At 40.8% G+C, this 19415-nt stretch overlaps 2 protein-coding genes across 3 annotated transcripts; one reads left to right on the plus strand and one right to left on the minus strand.

The window, feature by feature from the left end:
- Positions 1 to 9035: 9035 nt before the first annotated feature.
- Positions 9036 to 15659, minus strand: dhps (deoxyhypusine synthase). 2 transcript variants are annotated; one of them, XM_063470606.1, is made up of 10 exons: positions 15522 to 15659; positions 13905 to 14104; positions 13155 to 13304; positions 12948 to 13069; positions 12169 to 12265; positions 11954 to 12040; positions 11756 to 11861; positions 11572 to 11675; positions 11107 to 11232; positions 9036 to 9631 (listed from the first exon to the last, which is right to left on the minus strand). In XM_063470606.1, exons 2-10 carry the CDS (start codon positions 14097 to 14099, stop codon positions 9536 to 9538), a joined length of 1083 nt encoding a protein of 360 aa, XP_063326676.1. In that variant the 5' UTR covers positions 14100 to 14104; positions 15522 to 15659; the 3' UTR covers positions 9036 to 9535. The 2 variants fall into 2 exon arrangements, with proteins under 2 accessions (XP_063326676.1, XP_063326677.1); XM_063470607.1 differs by lacking the exons at positions 12948 to 13069; positions 13155 to 13304; positions 13905 to 14104; positions 15522 to 15659 and adding an exon at positions 12361 to 12489.
- A 1088-nt stretch (positions 15660 to 16747) lies between these two features.
- Positions 16748 to 19372, plus strand: LOC134626140 (guanine nucleotide-binding protein G(I)/G(S)/G(O) subunit gamma-7-like). The gene is made up of 2 exons (XM_063471680.1): positions 16748 to 16843; positions 19235 to 19372. Exons 1-2 carry the CDS (start codon positions 16748 to 16750, stop codon positions 19358 to 19360), a joined length of 222 nt encoding a protein of 73 aa, XP_063327750.1. The 3' UTR covers positions 19361 to 19372.
- Positions 19373 to 19415: the final 43 nt, after the last annotated feature.

Genomic DNA, 19415 nt, shown 5'->3' on the forward strand with positions numbered 1-19415 from the left:
AAACTCCTGCATCTTCACCACGCTAGATTTGCAAAACAGAGATGCCCGCTTTAGTGATAACATTCCCCAGCCACTGCCCCAAAGCAACAACAGACAGCCAGCTAAAGCTTATTTAGAGTCTGGAGTTCCCCAAAAGCGTCCCACTACTCATACCTTGTACACGGCGAAATATTCAAGCTGCTGAAAATAAGAGCAACTCAAAGGAGGGCGGCAAAATGAGCGGTTCAGCCGAGATCTGGAGACTGGAATGGTGTTCATTAAATAAAGTTTATCCTGTCCAGACAAGTGAAATTCAACCAAAAGGAATTCACAGCATTATGTTGTGCTCCGGGGTGGGATGGCTGTGTGTGCTTGTCTTTATTTATTTTTTTCTTTTAAGGAATACGCAGGATCAGACTTTATGTTTTCACAATGTATAAAAGCAAAGGTTCTCTATGCAACATGAATATTCCCTAACAATTTCTTAAGAGATTTCACCGTAACTTAGCAGCAGAGGAAACATGCTCCAGTGCTCTTTTTCTCATTTTGTTTTATCTTTGGTTTTCCCCTGTTCACAAGGGGCACAGATAAAGGGTGCAGGGTAAGCGTCTGTTAAAGGGAGTGCCATTCGAGTGGCCACTTCCTTCTAACCTAATTCTCCATTCTGTCATTGAAAAGCTATTTTTATAAGAGGCCACGGGAAGTCTGGGAGTTGACAAGGACCACGTACAGTGCACACAGGGTTGAGAAAATGCAGTGACTGACCTGCGAATGACAAACATGTGACAGAGCCAGACTGCTCTCTATGTGTATTGGGGGGGTTAAAGAAGAAGGGAGCTGATGCTTAAAAAGGTGACAGTGATGCTCGAGTCTTATTGTGGTATTTATTACTGTGCATGCTTTGAAGTCTTCTTTCCACCACAGACCGTCCAGCTCTATCTGTTGGCCAGGGGAATTCCTGGCAGAGTGATTTTTTTTAAACTAGAGGACTGAATCACATTGCCAGGGATTTCCAATGGCTGACACGAAGAAAGCAGCCTCTTCGTCGCACGCGCACCAATTTGCCAACTCATACACAGTCACTCATTTGCATACACACATAGAAACGTCTCCTTTCTGTGTCACAAACAGATGCCCGTCGAAGCCTGGCTGTGCGGCAGCAGGACTTAACCCACATGTGAACAGTGAGTGTCTGCCATGTTCACAGTGGTTAAGTTCTGCCGCCACAGGGCTGCAGCCTGCAGGGGACAAGGGAGAGGAGTAAAGGTCAGGGAGGGGCCGCACTGCATCAAAAACACCACTCTTCACATCAACACCAGGCTTCACATGAGCATGATCTCGTCCTATGACTATATCCTCCCAACAAAAATCTGCTTTCTTATATAAAATGTGGATCTAGCCGCCTGTTCGATGATTTACTTAAGAACCTGTGACCTTCTTTGGCACTTGAAACCAACAACAACAAAGCAAAAAAGCTCTTTATCTGTCACACCATCGCCCATTTTTTTCTGTTATCTCATCGCCGCCCTGCTTTCTCAAGTGGTTTATGGGAACTTGAGCAGAAAACTCAGTGAGTCTATTTTTCCTTAACAGAAGCTTTTCAGGAAGTCTGCCACACAAACCCGGTACCCATCAAAGGAAGTGTCAAAAAAGCCAATTTCACCTAAATGACAGCAAATGCTGTGCCATACTGCAAATTTTGGTATCGATCCGATACCAAAATACAGGACTAGAATTATCAATGCTGCTACTTTTAACTGATAAATGCAGCTTATGTAGGGGAGTGTGTCATGACTTATGAGATGAATTACCACAATAATTAATCAGTACAACAAATCAGCGTTTCATGTGGCTGTCTCTAAAGCACTTTGGATCAGCTTCTGTCCTTTAAATGTGCTACGTACTGAACATAAGGATAGAAGAGTATCGGTCCAATTGTGCTAGTATCCATCTGATACCAACACCAGTATTGGTATCGATACTATCAATATTTGAATCGATCCACTGACCGCTACTAGAAAGCATCACGTTGCCAGTAACGAGGCAAATACGTGCTACTCCTCAACAGCCAGATTGATCCTTTGACTTTATTTTTACGAGCTTTCCTGATTGTTGCTAAATTGACAACATGTGTCGGAGGCTGTGTGTGTGCACGCGCGTGCGGGAGTACTCCATGGATGACTCAGTAGTGTTACGAGTCGGCACTGTGATGTGGCTGAGTGGGATGCATGGGAACAGGTATCGCACTCCATTATGAGCGAGTGCCTGGCAAAAACAGCTAATCTGGTGAATTAGCCGAAATTGTTCGGTCTCACTGTGTCAGAGCCTGCTAAATGTCAGGCGTCTCATTAGTGTCGAAGGCTGCTCCCGTTCCTGTTGGGCGGGCAATATGTCATCTTGTGTTGTCGGGTGTATTGCTGGCTGCCAGGCTCTCTCTGGGGTGTGTGTGTGTGTGTGTGTTTGTGTTTGTAACCACGTTTATTTTCACTTCTACCTGTTGATTTCTGCATGAGCATCAGTGTCTGTTTGGCTCGTTGTTGTGTGTCTGTGTGTGCCTGTGTGTGTGTCTGTGTTTATGTGTGTGTGACCACCTCTGTCCGCCCCCTTCCTCCTCCTCACCCCCCCGCTGGGTCGGTCTCCTGTGCCTGCTGTGCTGATAATCAGTGTGTGACGTCGGCTGGCTCAGTTCAGCAGGAACAGGGGACTGTTCTCATTTCCACACTCTCTCTCTCTCACACACACACAAACACACACACTTTAATGTCAGTTTAATAACAACATTAACACCAGACTTCTACATGCGTGTTTTCTTTAGTTATGCAGCTCTTTTTCATGACATACACAGACCTTTAAAAGCATAAAACCATAAAAGCTTATAATGTATTATAAATGTTAGAATTTTTTTAAACTGTATTTTTAGGTTTCTTTCTTAGTTTTTTGTACCGTGATCTATGAAATGGAAAAATATATCAATTAATTAAGTCTGTTTAAGTATATTTTAATCTGTTTTTGAAAAATAAAACTTGTTTTGGAAAAAAAAGAAGACCTGTGCATTTGTGTTCTGTGACTCATTCCTTCACCTATCAAATAAACCTCTTTAACCTTTGCGTCTCTCACTTGCTCTCCATCACTTTCTTTGTCTTTCTTATCTACGTTGAGGTCGCGAGCAGGAAATCAGATATGCGGCAAATGGCCACCAATCAGCAGGTAAAAGTTACACCGCGCCTGCTTACGTTAATCACTTGGCTCTGTTTTTTGTGTGGCGGTGAACTTAATTTGTAGGCTACGTTTCTATTGTGTACAGAAATTCATATTGCTTAAATCCAAAGAGCTTTCTGTGCCATTACGCAACAATAACCTTTTACTTCCTACGGATTTCGCACAGTCTGTCACGCTTACCACACAACTGAAAGATTTGTGACAACAGAGGTGTGTGTGTGTGTCTGTGTGTGTGTGTGTGGGGGGGGGGGGGGGTTTAAATCAAGAAATTGACAGGCAGCAGTTTCAACTTTCAAAATACAAAAAAAGTGCAAAATTCATCACTATTCTAACTCAAAACTACACTCATAATTCCAGGGGACTCATTCATCAATCCGTGTCCACATTATAAAGAAAACAAGCACTAATGTGGAGAAGGGGGAAATAAAAAAAGGGCATTTCCACACGAAAACAATAAAAATATATATATATATAAATAATGGTTATGAGAAGAGGACAAAGGAAAATCTTACACTGTTTTCCATTTTTTCATTTGTGCTTTAGTTAGGATGTACTTTTTGTTTCCACAGCGACCTGAAAGTGAAAAAAGTACAGTGAGAGCTATGAGTGTAAAGGTTTCAGATCTCTTTTTTTTTTTTAAACTGTTTAATCATCACCCTTACCTCATTCATGGACATGTCAGAATTCATTCATTTAGCTAAATGCAGTTACACCTCGGTAATTTTAAAAAGAGCCTGTAAGAGGTATAAAAACCCTCATACATCTCCTCCATGCAGAGTCCAGGTTTATTTTGGTGATGGTAGGCATTTATTTGTTGTTGCTCTTTCACACCGTTTTGACCACATCCTCAGCCCATAGACATTTTATAAAAATACTTGTAAAAACACCCACCGAAAGCCTACACAAATACAGCAGGAAGTGTGACAAACACGACTGTATTGCAGGGTTAAGTTTGTTGTTTTGTGCATTTTTAACTTAAGCTAGCTTTCAACCGGTTTTCTGAGCTTTGCCTTAAACAAGGTATAAAAAGTGGTCTTACTATAAATGACCAAAAGGGTGCTTTTAACAAAGTACATTTGCTAAAGTATTTTTATTAAATAGAAATCAGTTCACTTCTATATCAGTTCCTCTCAATTTGTACCCCTTTAATTACTCTTCCACATTGTTAAATTCATTATTGCTCTCCTATCAAATTTCTTTACAAATTATACTTTTTTTTAAATAACAAAAGAGACACTTAACAAATGTGCATGAAAATGTTAACCAGCTATTAATATTAACTTTATTTATATGGCACTTTTCAAAACACGGCGTTACTGTGGGTTATTTTTCCACGCAGACATGAAAGATGTTTCAGCGGCAGCTTTAGAGAGCATCAATACTATTAAACACAATTTGTAATCATTTAGAGCAGACATGACAAACTCACTGCTTTGATCTTAAGTGTGTCAGATCAGTGAAACTCCTATTTTCTGTCAGTGTAAAGAAACTAAACTACACAACTGTGAGATGAGGAAAAGATGTGCGATTTCAATAACACGTCTCGGTTTTTGTACATGATAGAAAGATGCTGCTGTCGAAAACAAAAGAAATCTGTGAGCATGAATCTTTCTGTAAGAAATAAATGTGTAGAGTTACTGAAAATGGCATTGCTCAGACTATCCTGTAATTATAAAGTACACATTTTTATTTATGTATTTTCTGTTTACCATGAACCCATTCTAAAAACAAACAAACAAATTCTATAAAAACTGGAACTTTTCTATCATTTAATTGTTTAGCTGTTTAGCTTTAATTATGTTTGTGTAACATGAATAACCCAAGGTTAGGTATTTATCAGTTGAAGAGCTATAAAAAAAAAAGAAAAGAAAAGAAAATACAGTTAAAGGACCAAAATTCATGTCCTCTTTTACATTTTCCAAAATGGTCATTTGGGCCACAATGGAGTCTTTGCTGGGCCATTTCTGACCCCCAGGCCTTATGTTTGAGTGCACTAAATAACAGCTTAGAAACTACTAAATGGAACAGTGCACGACTCCCATTAATGCATATATATATATATATATATATATATATACACATATATATATATATATATGTGTATATATATATATAGATATATATATGCAGTATAGTGCACTATTAGTATTTGGATGTAAAGGAACTGAGTACTAGAAAGCTCAAACCAAAGCCCGTCCTGATACCTGGGTTGATAATGCGGTTTTACTTGCTACAACAAATCTGATGAAGAACGATGACGGTGCAGCAACAGACACATGACATCCGGATGTTTGTCCTTGCCAAGCGGTTGCCAGAGCAACGCAGACACATGGCCGTCATCAAACTCAGCCAGCTGCGTCACCGGAGGAGACGGCGGTTCAACTGACGACTTCCTGTTTCTGAGAAAGCAAGCGAGGTGTGTGCAGTGCCCCCCCCCCCCCTCCTCCTCCGTCTCCACCACTTCCACCTTCACCTCTGTCCGTCCATTTATCACAGCCTCCACCCCCCTTTCCATACATTTATTGCCCTCCCTATCGCAATGTTTATCTTTCTGTCGCTATCAGCCGCCCCTTTCTCGCTCCCTCATCACGCCCACGCAGCTGCACTCCTTCACCTGCCGATACCTCTCCGGGTGGACCAATAGGCTGCCGAGATGATGTTCCCGTGGCAACAACAAACAGGTAAACATGGGTGGAGCGAGGACGCCGCGGCTTTGCAACAACGTGCAGAATACTCCCTCGTATGTAGGGCACAGGTTTGGTTTCATGTTTGTTTTTTTTTAAAGGAGCTTTTTCTGTTCGGGGATTTAAAGTAACTGAGGAAATCTTTCTAGAAAGTTAACCGAACTATAGGCCTGCTATACATAAACATTATATTAATATATACATATATTATTTGCTCTGCTAAAGCTACCTTACTGCTAGCTTAAAGTTTCAGTAGCCTAGTTTAATGATTAAGTGGTAGTAAAATCAGATTTTAGTCCATTTAATTTGGTAACGTGGTCAAGTGAATTATTTATATTTTGTTTTGTTTTTTAAATAAATGATCCAATGATATGTTTTTCCATGTATAAAGTGTCTTGTGTATATCGTATTTTTCCCATTCAGTCACATGTAAGAAAAAAAATACCTTAACAAGGTGAAAACCCGCTCTGCGTCATGCGTTATTCAACTCCCTGAATCCAGAAGGATATATCTTTGTATTTTACATCTACTTGTGAAGACACGATGATAATCTTCCTCTCTCCTTTCAAAAATTCCTGCATACAGATCCGGATAGACATCAAAAGGTAATTACTTCTAATCTGGGCCGAGCCCAAACTCCATAACTCTTTGAGTAATCCTGCAAGCATACATCCTTGGCGGAGGTTAAAAGACAGCGAGGGAAAAGTGTTATATTCCAAAGAGGGGATGGTTTTTGGACCTTTTGCAGGTTGGATTCAGTCTGAGAAGCAAAGCTCGGGGCAAATTAATGTGGAAAAAGTCTGCAAAGCAGCTAGTTGAGCTAACTGAAGGTGACTCAGACAGACATTTTTATCAGCACTTCCCTTCTCTTATCTGGAAATATGGTGACCGGACACTTGAAAAAAAAAGGGGGGGGGGAAGAGGACACTGTTTAAAGAGACCCAAAACGGTGAAAATAAAGAAGCAAAGCAATGGGAATTGGCTCTTGCATACAGTTGGACACGACTTTACTCAGAAACCAATGTAAATATGTAAATGGCTGCATATTACTTTTCTTTTCCCCTTTCACTCCTCACTGATCCACCCCACCCTGCAGCTGTGCAGCAGGTCAGTGCTCCCTCTCCCTCCCAGTCTGGCTCTTTGGTTCTCACCATAAAAAAGCTGCCAATCTGGCTGGAAGAAGACATAATTGCCATTATGACTGCTGCGGCCCTGCACATCACACAGTATGCTGATTGTTCCTCAGAGCAGGAGGAGAAAGGGGGAGGAAAACACTGTCTGCTCTGTGCAGACGCCACACAATATTATCATAGCATGACTACAGCTCATCCACACACACAGATGCACACAGACAGGGTCTCTACTCAATTTTTTTCTTTTTTCAGCCCACTCAGACTCTGTAATCTTTCAGCTAAGCGCAGAGCAAACACAGGTTTCTATAGGGATAAAAATCCATACACCGCTGCCTTTAAAAAAAAAAAAAAGAAAGAAATTGTAACTGTCAAGCCCTGGGTAAACACACACTTACACACACAGTGCCACCACCAATAGGAAAAGATAGAAGGCCTGAATGGAAAAGCAGCTTGTACCAGAACAGGAACACCCAGTTAATGTGTGTGCGTGTGTTTCTGAGAGCATATGGAGCTGAGGTTTTTGGGAAAGCTGACCTTACCCCGGGTCCAAGTCCACTTCTTCAGCTCCAAAAATTAAAAGGTCACAAACACAAAAGTACTGACACTTTAACAACTCCATAACATAAATAAATAATTTTAAAATAGCTTCAGCGAACATGTTACACACATCCTGGTGTAAAAGCAGCTCTGTGCAGAGGATGTGAGAGCACTGATTAGCTGCAGGAAATATCCATTCCCACAATAGTAAACTGATGTATTTCGAAGGGAAACGTCTTTATCCTTGATACTAGATTACGCGGCTTATTCGGCTGACGGCACAAAGGAAAGGGGCCAGGGAGTCCCACCTCCAACGGGTGGAAGAAAACTGTGCTGCATCTGCATGCGCGTGAGAAAACAACAACCCCACGTGCACGTGCCGCTTGAGGGATTTGAAGGTAGGATCTCGCAAGCCGCATCAAAGCAATTAGACTCGCTCAACAGACTTTATTCAAGCATTTGCCGCTCGCTGAGCAAGTTGAGCCAGATTTCAATTTTCTTTGTTTTTTGTTTTTTTCCTCTCCTTGAAACCTTCAATTCTGCCCGAAGCAACAGAGAGCGCAGAATTTGTTTTATTTGCTCAGTTTGGAAACAGTTTTATGAAGGATTTTTGAATCTCATAACTACAAAAAAAAAGGGGGGGGGGTCATAAAGTTGAAGGTTTATTTGATTAAAAGCACTGCTCCAGTCTCACACAACCCACCACAACTGTTAAGGAATATTACAGCAGGCCAGGGGCCAATCATATTTATCAGGAAAATAAATTAAGCATTTAAAGGTCTATAAGGTCATAAAAGGCCACTGACACCAAGCCTATAACTGCATATTTTACTGCATTCAAACAGCCGTTCTTCAGGTGTGAATAGTTACATTTTAGAGTCTGTGCATCAAACAGAGCTGAAAACCTTTTAAATTATTAATATTAAGTAAATTAGAAAATAGTCTGTGGGCCAGCTGGCACACTATGGCATGCCCGATTTGGCCCCGCAGGCTATAAATGGAGTATTGCTGCCATAAAGACAGCTTTAATGACACCGCTAATGTTCGCTTCCCTCACTTTAATGGAGGTTTTAATTATGCGTTTTAGCCCCGAGGTCACAGAGGTTCCGGATATCAGAATATCTTATATTCAGAGGTATGCAAATGTAAGTTTGAATTGTTTCAAGTCAATCTTGTAAACACGAGGAAAGTAATTCAGATCTGTTAAACTTTCACATTTACATCTTTGTAAAGGCACAATCAGAGCTTCTTTATTCATTTATTGCTTGAGTACCTAATAAAGTGACCTCTAATCAATGCTTAATAGCCACCTCCGTGCTCCTGAGCCACTTCAAACTCTTTCTGCAAACTTTTTATGCAACAAGGATCGGCGAGTCATGTGAAATTTAGTGTCATATGACAGGTCCTCTGCAGCCTTTTCTCACAGGACTACTGCACAAAGTCTCTGTAAAAGTGCAATAAATCTATTTTAAACAGACAGAACTGATGACTTCATGGTTTATTAAGACATACAGGGACATCTTTCATCCTGTAACCATGACGAGAAAGTAAAGGTTTGCTTAATATAATAGACAATAAGAATTATCGAGCGGTGTATGTGTGTGACGCCACAACTAATCTGAAATAAATTAAAACTATCTAGACTTCCTTTCACACACTCACACGACAGCTAAAACCAGTTACATTATAGACATAACAGTCTCTTTGGTGCATGCATTAGCATGATATCTATGACATTTCAGCTTTCTGAACAGTAAGAAAAAAAAAATGCTGTACTTGTTCAAACAAGTAAATACTGGAAAGCATTAAAACAGGAAAGCATCACCACCGTTTCCCATTCAATAAGTCGTTCAGTTACAGCACTGTATGTATGACAGTACACGGTCTTGAAACTGACCCAGGATCAGGCTGAAGTGTTCAATTTGACAAACAAAAGGCGTAAACCAGAGGAGCAAAGACAGTCGTTTCTAACAGAGCGGCCAATTAATCCGTTTTCTTGCCGGCGGCCAGCTTGTCAACGTGTTGAGCGAAGGTCTCGGCCACAATCAGAGGGAAGACCAGAGAGGCATCGGCGTACACCTGAGAACCAAGAACAGAGCCGCTGATCACTTTTCTATTATTATTAAAAAAAAAAAAAAAAAAAAAATCATATTTTTAAACAATGATGCTGTATTATTGTTTTTCACTAAAGTGAAACCAGACACAGTTTTCCTAGTTCTACTTTTCAGTGCCTTGCATGCACTCTGAGCACAAACACTGTGCAGACGCTGCCACATTGAGGCCAAAATGAGGAACACATCTCCTAGTTGCACCACCATTGCCACCATTTTCCCCCCCTTCTGTTTGACTTGTTCTCGTTCCTACGTTGCGTGCGAAGAAACTGTTGCTCTGCTTTGTTGCCTCGCTGCCATTTCTGGTCCAGTATGAAAATATATCTAAACACTTTGAATGCCCCTAAAACTGATTTCACTGGAAAAGAAGGACGGCAAATGAAGGAACTCTCCAAACATGGAACAATGAAAGCAATAAAAACGCAAGTCGCGAAATTCTTTGTTATCAAAAACTCACCGGCCACTTCAATATGCACATCTATTCATACACTGCTGAACTACTGGGATTTACATACAAGAGAGTGATCTCAGACTGGTTTTCGGAACAGGACAATGAGTTCACTGTACTCAAATCACCAGACCACAGTCACCAGATCTCAAACCAGCGGAACGGCTTTGGGATGTGGTGAAACAACAAAGTCTCATCAGAAAGCTGACAAATCTGCAGAAACTGTGTGATGCTATCCTGTCAATATGGACCAAAATCTGTGAGGATAGTTTCCAGCACCTTGGAGAATTAACACAGTTTTGAAGGTAAAAGGGGGCCAATTCAGCAGAACCAAGGCATACCTAATAAAGTGGCCGTGACTCTATATTAAGCATGACAAAAAAATAATTAAAAATTAAAAATACTGGTGGCTCCCAGTACCGCCCCCCAGCCTCTTAGTAGCACCTATGGTGTAAATGTAAAAATTCAAGGTGATTTTCAGAAAAGATGACCTATGACCTTGAGGTTCAGGTCACTGAGATCCAAACTTACTGCACTTACAGTATGAATTTGAAAATCCCATGTTCACAAACCCCCTGATAATACCCCATCAACCTTTGACAGCTAACAGGTAAAAACCCATTAATTCAATATACTAGCTTAGCTTCTCAGACATTACCCAGTAGTCATGAAAACAGAAATGTTTGGATCAGTCTGGCCCGCAGTTATACAATCTCAACCCTGCTAACCAACAAGTGCAATGTCTCCTTGATGCCTGAATGATCCCATAAGTGCATGGAGCTGATGTGTCCAGTACAGCAAGCGTATGGGTGTTATGTACTCCACTCTTAAATCAAACAAAGGCGTTTTCAGTTCTTAAAACACCTCTGAAACTGACTCCCTTAGAATGTGCGCTAAAAAAAAAAAAAAAAATCCCCCAAAGACATCTCAAAATCTGATGTAAATAAAGACCATCTGACGTAAAAACAGGAGGTAAAGTTGACATTTATCTTCACCTTAACAGGTTTGGCATCTGTTCTGATCTTGCCCCAAGATACAGCCTCGTCAGGTCTGGCCCCGGAGTCGGAGCCATCAAACTCCTGCCCCGTGTTCACATACACCACGTAGTCAGCTCCATTTCTCTGGCAGGAAAGAGAGAGAGAGTGTCAAAACACCATTCTGATTAGGTTTGTGAGGAAGTTTGCTTTACTCGTTTAAACTTGTTAATATTTCTCGAAATAAGAACAATTTCTTATGAAAGATTCACAGTAACTTACAGGTAGAAAATTTCACAAGTATTACAGTGAATCTGTGAAGTAACTGCAGGCTGTAACTTTTAAAGCAGCTACAGTTGAAATATTCAAAGACAGCCCACATTCCTCAAATTTGAACTCAAGTAGAACCTTTTAGGTATAACCTATTTTATCAAACTTTTTCAGAAGTGAGAAAAGTTCAAGCTAAAGATAAAAGAATTTAGTTACCATAAGATTTGCGTTGGCTATATGATGTTTGACCAGCCCCCCTCCCAGGATGATCATCCCCGTCCTCTTGGCAAAAACCGCCTGGCTGTTCAACCTGCGAATATCTGAAAATAAAGCGAGCATTAGCAACACGAAACGACTAAAAACCTGCGCTTTAGTCAGCAACATCGGCGCCGCTTCAAACCTTCTACGATGTCCAGAATCAAGCCGGGGTTCTTATACGAGTGGAAGTAGATCATGTCGCCCAGAGAGCCATCTGTCAGAGCGGGGCTGAACACCGGGATGTTATTCTGAAACGCAACACGACAGCACATTTAGCCACCAAACAGCACAGCCAGTGCAAAGTAAGCAAAGCAAGTGAGAGCAGGAGGCGCATAACCACCTTGTACGCCCAGTAGTAGACAGAGTCTGTATTATTTATCTCCTTTCCAAGTCGGTGGATCATTTTGGAGGGAGTCCAGCGGGTGCCCTGGAATCACAGAAACTTCTTATTATTCCTAATTCTTTTTAAAGTTGTATATTACATATTAAACCTAAAAGTGCATAAGACTAACAACTATTGTTGCAGTAGGCTTTGGGGTGCACAGAGAGACTCACCTCTGTGTTCTGCTCCAGCAACATCTGGTCCAGGATGGGCATCAGCCAGTCTTCAAATTTACAGTAGTTATCGTTGGGCACCACCAGATTACCAATTCTACAGCCAGTGAGGACAGAGGGAGACGGACAAGGACAAAATCAATACATCAGCAGGTTTTTCTATGTGAGCCAAGGTCACAGATCAGCACCTGCCTGTCAAATCCTTGCACCAACACAACATGTGCCATTTGTGATGAAAGCATAAAGAATAAGAAACTTGTCCACGACTATGAGGTCAAACACTGTGTCCTTGGGTAAGATACTGTACCCCGAGTTGCCTCCAGTGCATCCATCGGGGTGATCAGAGTGTGAGTGTGTGTGATTGGTAGATATTAGTGCTTAGGTATCGATAAAAGCACTGTATGAATGTGTGTGTGTGTGATTGGGTGAATGAGACTTGTGGAAAGGTGGTCTTATATAATGCGTTATATAAGCACCAGTCCAATCCAATCCATTTAGCTTACTGGCACTGCTTCCTCTCTGTGCAGTGGCATTGATTCTAAGGCGAATAAGCATGTTTTCTTTAAAGTGGACCTATTATTGCTTTGCCTTATATACTATTCATCTACACTGTTTAAAAAAAAAAGTTTCAAAAGGGGAAGTCAAACAGAAGAAAGCCAGGGGGGTGAGCTAAAACAGAAGCTGAAGAGTGGCCACGACAAACACAGTTTTATATTTTACTATTAATATTTTTATTTTACATGTTAGCTTAGAGATAAACCACAGCAGCGCTAACAAACCTGTTGATGCCTCTCAGGCGGAGCTCCTTGCCGGGGAGGCTGAAGTCTCCCAGGTAGGTGTGAGCCAGGCACTTGATTAAATCCTCCTCCACGCCTCCTGCTGTGGTTACAATAACATCCACCTGACGCAGAGGAACAGATTCTGAGAAATCGGGTGACTAATTTAGAGCTTATGTGGATCGTTACATGAGACGTGTCATTTTGTACCATTTTGTGCTGCGCCAAATAGCGGATGCTTTCTCTGACTCCGGAGCTGATGAGGTTGGAGGTGTACCCCAGGAAGATGGTGCAGCCTGACTTTGGGGTTTCCAACTCATTTCCTTCCCCTTCCTCCACTGGTTCAAGACGCTTCTCGATCTGTGGTGGTCAAAATCATTGCTGAGCAACAGATAAACAGATATTGCAAACATACAACATGGATCACTGTGGCAACAACCACACCTTGCAAGTGAGGCCAAACACAACAGCGTCAAGCAGCTGGCTCCAAAACCACCGCTGGCTCAATGTCAACTTGATCAAAGTCAACAAATTTGTAATTTTGCACTCCATCTCCAAGTTTTGAGGTAAACAGAACGCAGGATAAAAGTGAGGTTGGATTGTGGGTGTAACACATGTGCCCGGTCTGGAGTGACTGATAAGCTTTTTGAATGAGGAGGGCGAGTAAAAGTCTCTCAGTATCAGTGGAGCAAGACTCCAGGAAGTTAAAAGCTTTTAGGGTTCTTTGTTTTGTTTTGTTTTTAAATAGTGACATATTCATATCAGTATGATCCCTATGATTCCCATCAATAGGACTCCTCTTGTACTGCAGTGGAAAGAGAAATGCCAAAAGATGCACATAGCATAACCTGGGCAAGCAAAACCAAAACTACTATAAGACAGAAGGAGAGCATGTGGGTGCCAGACACCTTGTAGTCGTTTACTGAAAGTTAATAACCCCCCCAAAGGCATTCCTCTCACCATGGTGTTGATCTCCTGGATAGCCAGGGCTAAGCTGCTGGCCTGGAAGCCCGTGGTGAGGTAGGACTTCAGCACCGCATGGAGATCAACTCCCTGGTTGAAGTCGTAACCTCTGATTTTCGGCATGTCCTCGGGGAGGTCGCAGCTAGGCTTCAGGACAGCCTCCATGGCAACTGAGGGGGCCTGGTCTGCCATCTTTTCTGCAAAAGACAATCACCAAACAGAGGCTCTTTGAGATTTCCACAGAGATGGGCCTTCTTGGAGGTAAATAAATATAACACACACTTGCAGATCCAGCTTATTCAGGATGTGATTCATTTGAATGTGCAAATGTTGGGAAAAACATTTTCCTGAAACATTTGGTTACTGGAGTGTTTGCATGTAAAGAAACTAAAGTTAGTGGATTCCTAGTAAAAATCTGAGTAACTGAATTCCTGGAAAGGCTTGCAGCATGTTTCTAAGGTGGATGTCCATCCTGCAGATTCCTTTAAAGTGCACCTACTGCAGTTTTCCTGATTTTCTATTCATCATTCATTACAGTGCTAAAAACCTCAGAGTAAGGTCAACATATGTAAAAGTAATCCATGTGAACCAGAAGTGGAGACTATAGACTGCTTTGTTTCTGCCATTTCTTTTTGGGCCTCTGAATGATGCCAGTGAGGGAGGATTTCTTAATTTGGTCAGCTCTGGCTCTGTGAACAACAGGCCCACCCATCTGCTATTGAAACCTTCTGTTTCCGAGGGCAGCCAATCAGAAGAAAGCAGGTTTTTAGGGAAGCATTGGAGGCCAGGTACAAGATAAAAAAGGATTATTTTAACTGTTATTTACATAAAGATACTCTAGTAGAGTCCATAAGTAAAAACATGGAGCTGGAAAAAGAGCAGATAGCAGGTCTGTTGTATATTCTCGTCTCTGGTGGCTCAAAATCTCTTTAATTTCATACCGTAGTTGAAGTGGAGGAAAATAACTTAAATACGTTTTTGAGGCGTGCAACAAAACAACAACTATGTATATTTATTACCACAGCACTGTACTGCAGTTACATTGCTATAGATCTGCTGCACAGATAAATACTGCACAGTTTACTCCACTATGCTGTAACTTTACTCGTTGAGACTTTACATAAACATATGGCAAGCTTATAAACTCAGCTATCTGATTTTATGAGTACCAACACTATCGTGAGAGGTGACTGGGCATTGATTTATCAGGATATTCTAATACTTTGTTTGATGATTACATATCTGGTGACTTTTCGTTACAATACATGCTAATATGAGAGTAACCAGATGAATATTTTAAGTGTAAATGCGACTTCTGGCCATCACGTGGGTTTTGATCAGCTTTAAAAAAAAAATAACATCGATTTCACAGCCACAAAATATCTAAACTTTAAAAACTCTATGGTTTAGATGTAAAATTCCACTTATTATTTTGGAATAAATTCCTTTGTACAGGGACTAGCCTTTATTAAAAGAGCATATGGCGTTTAGCAGGTGCTAAAACATCAACGAAAACATACAAAATCCATGTGATCAGACGTTAGCTAGAAGCTAACTCTGAGTCAAACTAGCTTGAATCGCGACTTAACATCTAAAAGAGAAATGAAGACATACCTATCCTTGAAGAGGCGTCAGGTGATGAAGGAGGCTGAGCAATAAACGGCTGTCACTATGCGCAAAAAAACAAATATTGAAGATTTGTATTCCCCTAAACGTCGCATGGATCGCCTGTGAGAAACGAGCTACTTCTACGGAAAGTGAAAAGGGACAAATGTGACCCAAGTTGCCCTTTTTTTAGCTACTCTACCTTTGTGGTGTTCACAGTGTTTTTCTTTCTCATCTTCCACAGACAGACAAATAGTAACATTTTAGGAGATTTTTTTCCACCCCTTCTTAGATCTCCACAGAATTCCGTGAACTTTCCCATTGTTTTGAGTGTCGGTCAGTCCAGTGAGAGCTAATCACAAATCCTTTTTATGCTACACCCACCAGTTGCAGTCAATCATGATCACTAATGAGAAATTAACAGGTCTTGACTATTTCAAGTTATAAGACATTATAGAACCCTCAGCGCTACTTATTAAAAGATTTAAATGAGTGTATGTACATATTGGGCCTGTATGTATACTGTTGACACGGTGTGGATTAGAGAAAATCCTAAATTTCCAATTCTTGTTTTTTGTTTTTTTAGTCATGCCCATGAGGAGTGTATGTAAACTTCTGACATAACTGTAGATGAATACTGTAATATTATACTGCATGTTTTAATATTAGGGGAATATTTGACCTTGTTAAAATATTTTTCTCTATATCAAACACATTGTGAGATCCCAGAAGTGTGTGACACATGCATTCATTTCCCATCAGTCCTGATGTAAAAAATAAAAATTAAAAATTAAGCTTGTCCTAAAATTTGTCATTCATCAGGACCCACTAATCACTGAACTTACAAAGAGTCAGATAAGCTCAAACTTTTCTACATAAAATCTTCTGTCAAAGTACAGACATATAATCTTGGTTTAAGGGCAGACCACATCTCTGAAGCACAGCCTCCAGCAGTGCCTGTGAAGAGATGTGATGTTTGTGACATTTCCACCACTGTGTTGTCTGACCTTTTCTATCACAGTCTTTGAACTGGCCCCAACAGGGAATTAAAAAACAACAAACAGAGGAGGGTACAGGTCAAAAGGGAAAGCCAGGAGCATCTCTGAGCAGATGCTCCTGTATAACCTGAGCTGTTTAGATCAGGTAAGTGACTGGTGTAACTCATTTTCCTGCTGTTAACTTTGGTGTCATAGGAGTATGTTTTTGTTTTTTTCTGTGTTTTTGGTCTCAAGACAATGTCAGGAAAGATGTGCAGCAGCAGCAGCAGTGTTATTCAGGCACAAAAACTGGTGGATCAACTTCGGGTAGAGGCAAGCATGGAGAGATTTAAGGTGGGTAAGAATCTAAACCATCTGTTAATTTGATTTATAGAGGTGGGCAGATTGATATAAATATTAATTGTATCGATACCAACGCTGGTATCGGTATTGGATTGAGACTAAGCATGATATGGTCGATATTTGTTTCCATCCTCTACGTTCAGTATGTAGATTACTAAATTGTATTAAATTAATACTTTTTTTGTGTGTGTGTGTGTGGGGGGGGTAAAAAAAAAAACCTATAATTTAAACATGCTCTATGAATAATGTCTTAATCTTTTTGTGTTTATTGTCACATCAGTTTTATTTAAAGCCTACGGCACATTTAAACAACAGACGCAGATCCAGAGTGCTTTAGACACATACACATTTACATCCCAGGTCTCCCAAAAACAGTTACAAAATGCATAGAAATCTGAAATGTGTTTTGTAATGTTAATTGTTGAATGTAAAAATCAGTGTTTTAGTGGTCATTAAGATGTGTTCAGAATTTGAAAATGTATGATTCATCTGGTTGAATTTATGACATACTGCCCTCCCGACATAAGCTGCCGACATAAGTTAAAGGTATCGGTATCTGTATTTACCTGGTATTGGATCAATATTAATTTTTAGTATCACAGGACTATCATTTTATACTTTAATTGCTAAATTGCCAAAGTACTGAATATATATACAGGTGTGGTCAAAAGTTTACATACACTTGTAAAGAATATAATATAATGGCTCTACCGAGTGTCCCATTATTTCTAAAACTCTGATTTTTCTCTGATAGAGTGATTGGAACAGATACTTCTTTGTCACAAAAAACATTCATGAAGTTTGGTTCTTTTATGACTTTATTATAGGTTAACAGAAAAAAGTGATCACATCTGTTGGGTCAAAAATATACATACAGCAGTGCTAATATTTGGTTACATGTCCCTTAGCCATTTTCACTTCAATTAGGCGCTTTTGGTAGCCATCCACAAGCTTCTGGCAAGCTTCTGGTTGAATCTTTGACCACTCCTCTTGACAGAATTGGTGCAGTTCAGTTAAATTTGATGGCTTTCTGACATGGACTTGTTTCTTCAGCATTGTCCACATGTTTTCAATGGGGTTTAAGTCAGGACTTTGGGAAGGCCATTCTAAAACCCTTATTCTAGCCTGATTTAGCCATTCCTTTACCACTTTTGATGTGTGTTTGGGGTCATTGTCCTGTTGGAACACCCAACTGCGCCCAAGACCCAACCTTCATGCTGATGATTTTAGGTTATGTTGAAGAATGTGAAGGTAATCCTCCTTCTTCATTATCCCATTTACTCTCTGTAAAGCACCAGTTCCATTGGCAGCAAAACAGCCCCACAGCATAATACTCCCACCACCATGCTTGATTGTAGGCATGGTGTTCTTGGGGTTAAAGGCCTCACCTTTTCTCCTCCAAACATATTGCTGGGCATTGTGGCCAAAAAGTTCGATTTTTGTTTCGTCTGACCACAGAACTTTCCTCCAGAAGGTCGTATCTTTGTCCATGTGATCAGCAGCAAACTTCAGTCGAGCCTTAAGGCGCCGCTTTTGCAGCAAGGGCTTCCTTCTTGCACGGCAGCCTCTCAGTCCATGGAGATGCAAAACACGTTTGACTGTGGACAATGACACCTGTGTTCCAGCAGCTTCTAATTCTTGGCAGATCTGCTTTTTGGTGATTCTTGGTTGACTCTTCACCCTCCTGACCAATTTTCTCTCAGCAGCAGGTGATAGCTTGCGTTTTCTTCCTGATCTTGGCAGTGACGAAACAGTGCCATGCACTTTATACTTACAAACAATTGTTTGCACTGTTGCTCTTAGGACATGCAGCTGCTTTGAAATGGCCCCAAGTGACTTTCCTGACTTGTTCAAGTCAATAATTCGCTTTTTCAGATCCATGCTGAGCTCCTTTGACTTTCCCATTGTAGCGTTTGTGGGCGTTTGTATCCAATGAGCCCTATTTAACTGGCCTAAGAGAAGTCACCAGCTGTAGTCACTCATAATCACTCACAAGAAGCTAAGAGGCCATGCTATGAAGCTCAGTTCACTGACAACTTTCTAAGTCACCAAAATTGCTAATTCATGTTGCTGTATGTATATTTTTGACCCAGCAAATGTGATCACTTTTTTCTGTTAACCCATAATAAAGTCATAAAAGAACCAAACTTCATGAATGTTTTTTGTGACAAAGAAGTATCTGTCCCAATCACTCTATCAGAGAAAAATCAGAGTTTTAGAAATAACGGGACACTCGGTAGAGCCATTATATTATATTCTTTACAAGTGTATGTAAACTTTTGACCACAACTGTATGTATTTTTTATAAAAACATCCCATGCTCACTGTCCAACAGTTTTTCATACTTGTGTCTAAAATCCAGTCAACTCTCTGCCCCTGCAGATCTCTCTAACAGCAGCAGATTTAGTCCAGTACTGTCAGGAGCATAGGCGCAGCGACCCCCTGCTTACTGGCATAGCCGCTTCATCCAATCCCTTCAAAGATAAGAAGACCTGTGTGATTCTTTGACAGCTCCCAGACGGCGCTGTGAGGAAAACCTCTGTCCGAGAACGCAACCACAAAC

This window comes from Pelmatolapia mariae, linkage group LG4, assembly GCF_036321145.2.
Source record: "Pelmatolapia mariae isolate MD_Pm_ZW linkage group LG4, Pm_UMD_F_2, whole genome shotgun sequence".
NCBI classification, from domain to species: domain Eukaryota; kingdom Metazoa; phylum Chordata; class Actinopteri; order Cichliformes; family Cichlidae; genus Pelmatolapia; species Pelmatolapia mariae.

Bases quoted from the DNA above. Each gene is read 5' to 3' on its own strand.
- dhps (XM_063470606.1), bottom strand. From the start codon at position 14,099: ATGGCAGACCAGGCCCCCTCAGTTGCCATGGAGGCTGTCCTGAAGCCT. The intron at 13,305-13,904 runs GTGAGAGGAATG...TGACCACCACAG, and splicing joins TCCAGGAGATCAACACCATG to ATCGAGAAGCGTCTTGAACC. The intron at 11,676-11,755 runs GTTTGAAGCGGC...CTTTATTTTCAG, and splicing joins GATTCTGGACATCGTAGAAG to ATATTCGCAGGTTGAACAGC.
- LOC134626140 (XM_063471680.1), top strand. From the start codon at position 16,748: ATGTCAGGAAAGATGTGCAGCAGCAGCAGCAGTGTTATTCAGGCACAA. The intron at 16,844-19,234 runs GTGGGTAAGAAT...CTGCCCCTGCAG, and splicing joins CAAGCATGGAGAGATTTAAG to ATCTCTCTAACAGCAGCAGA.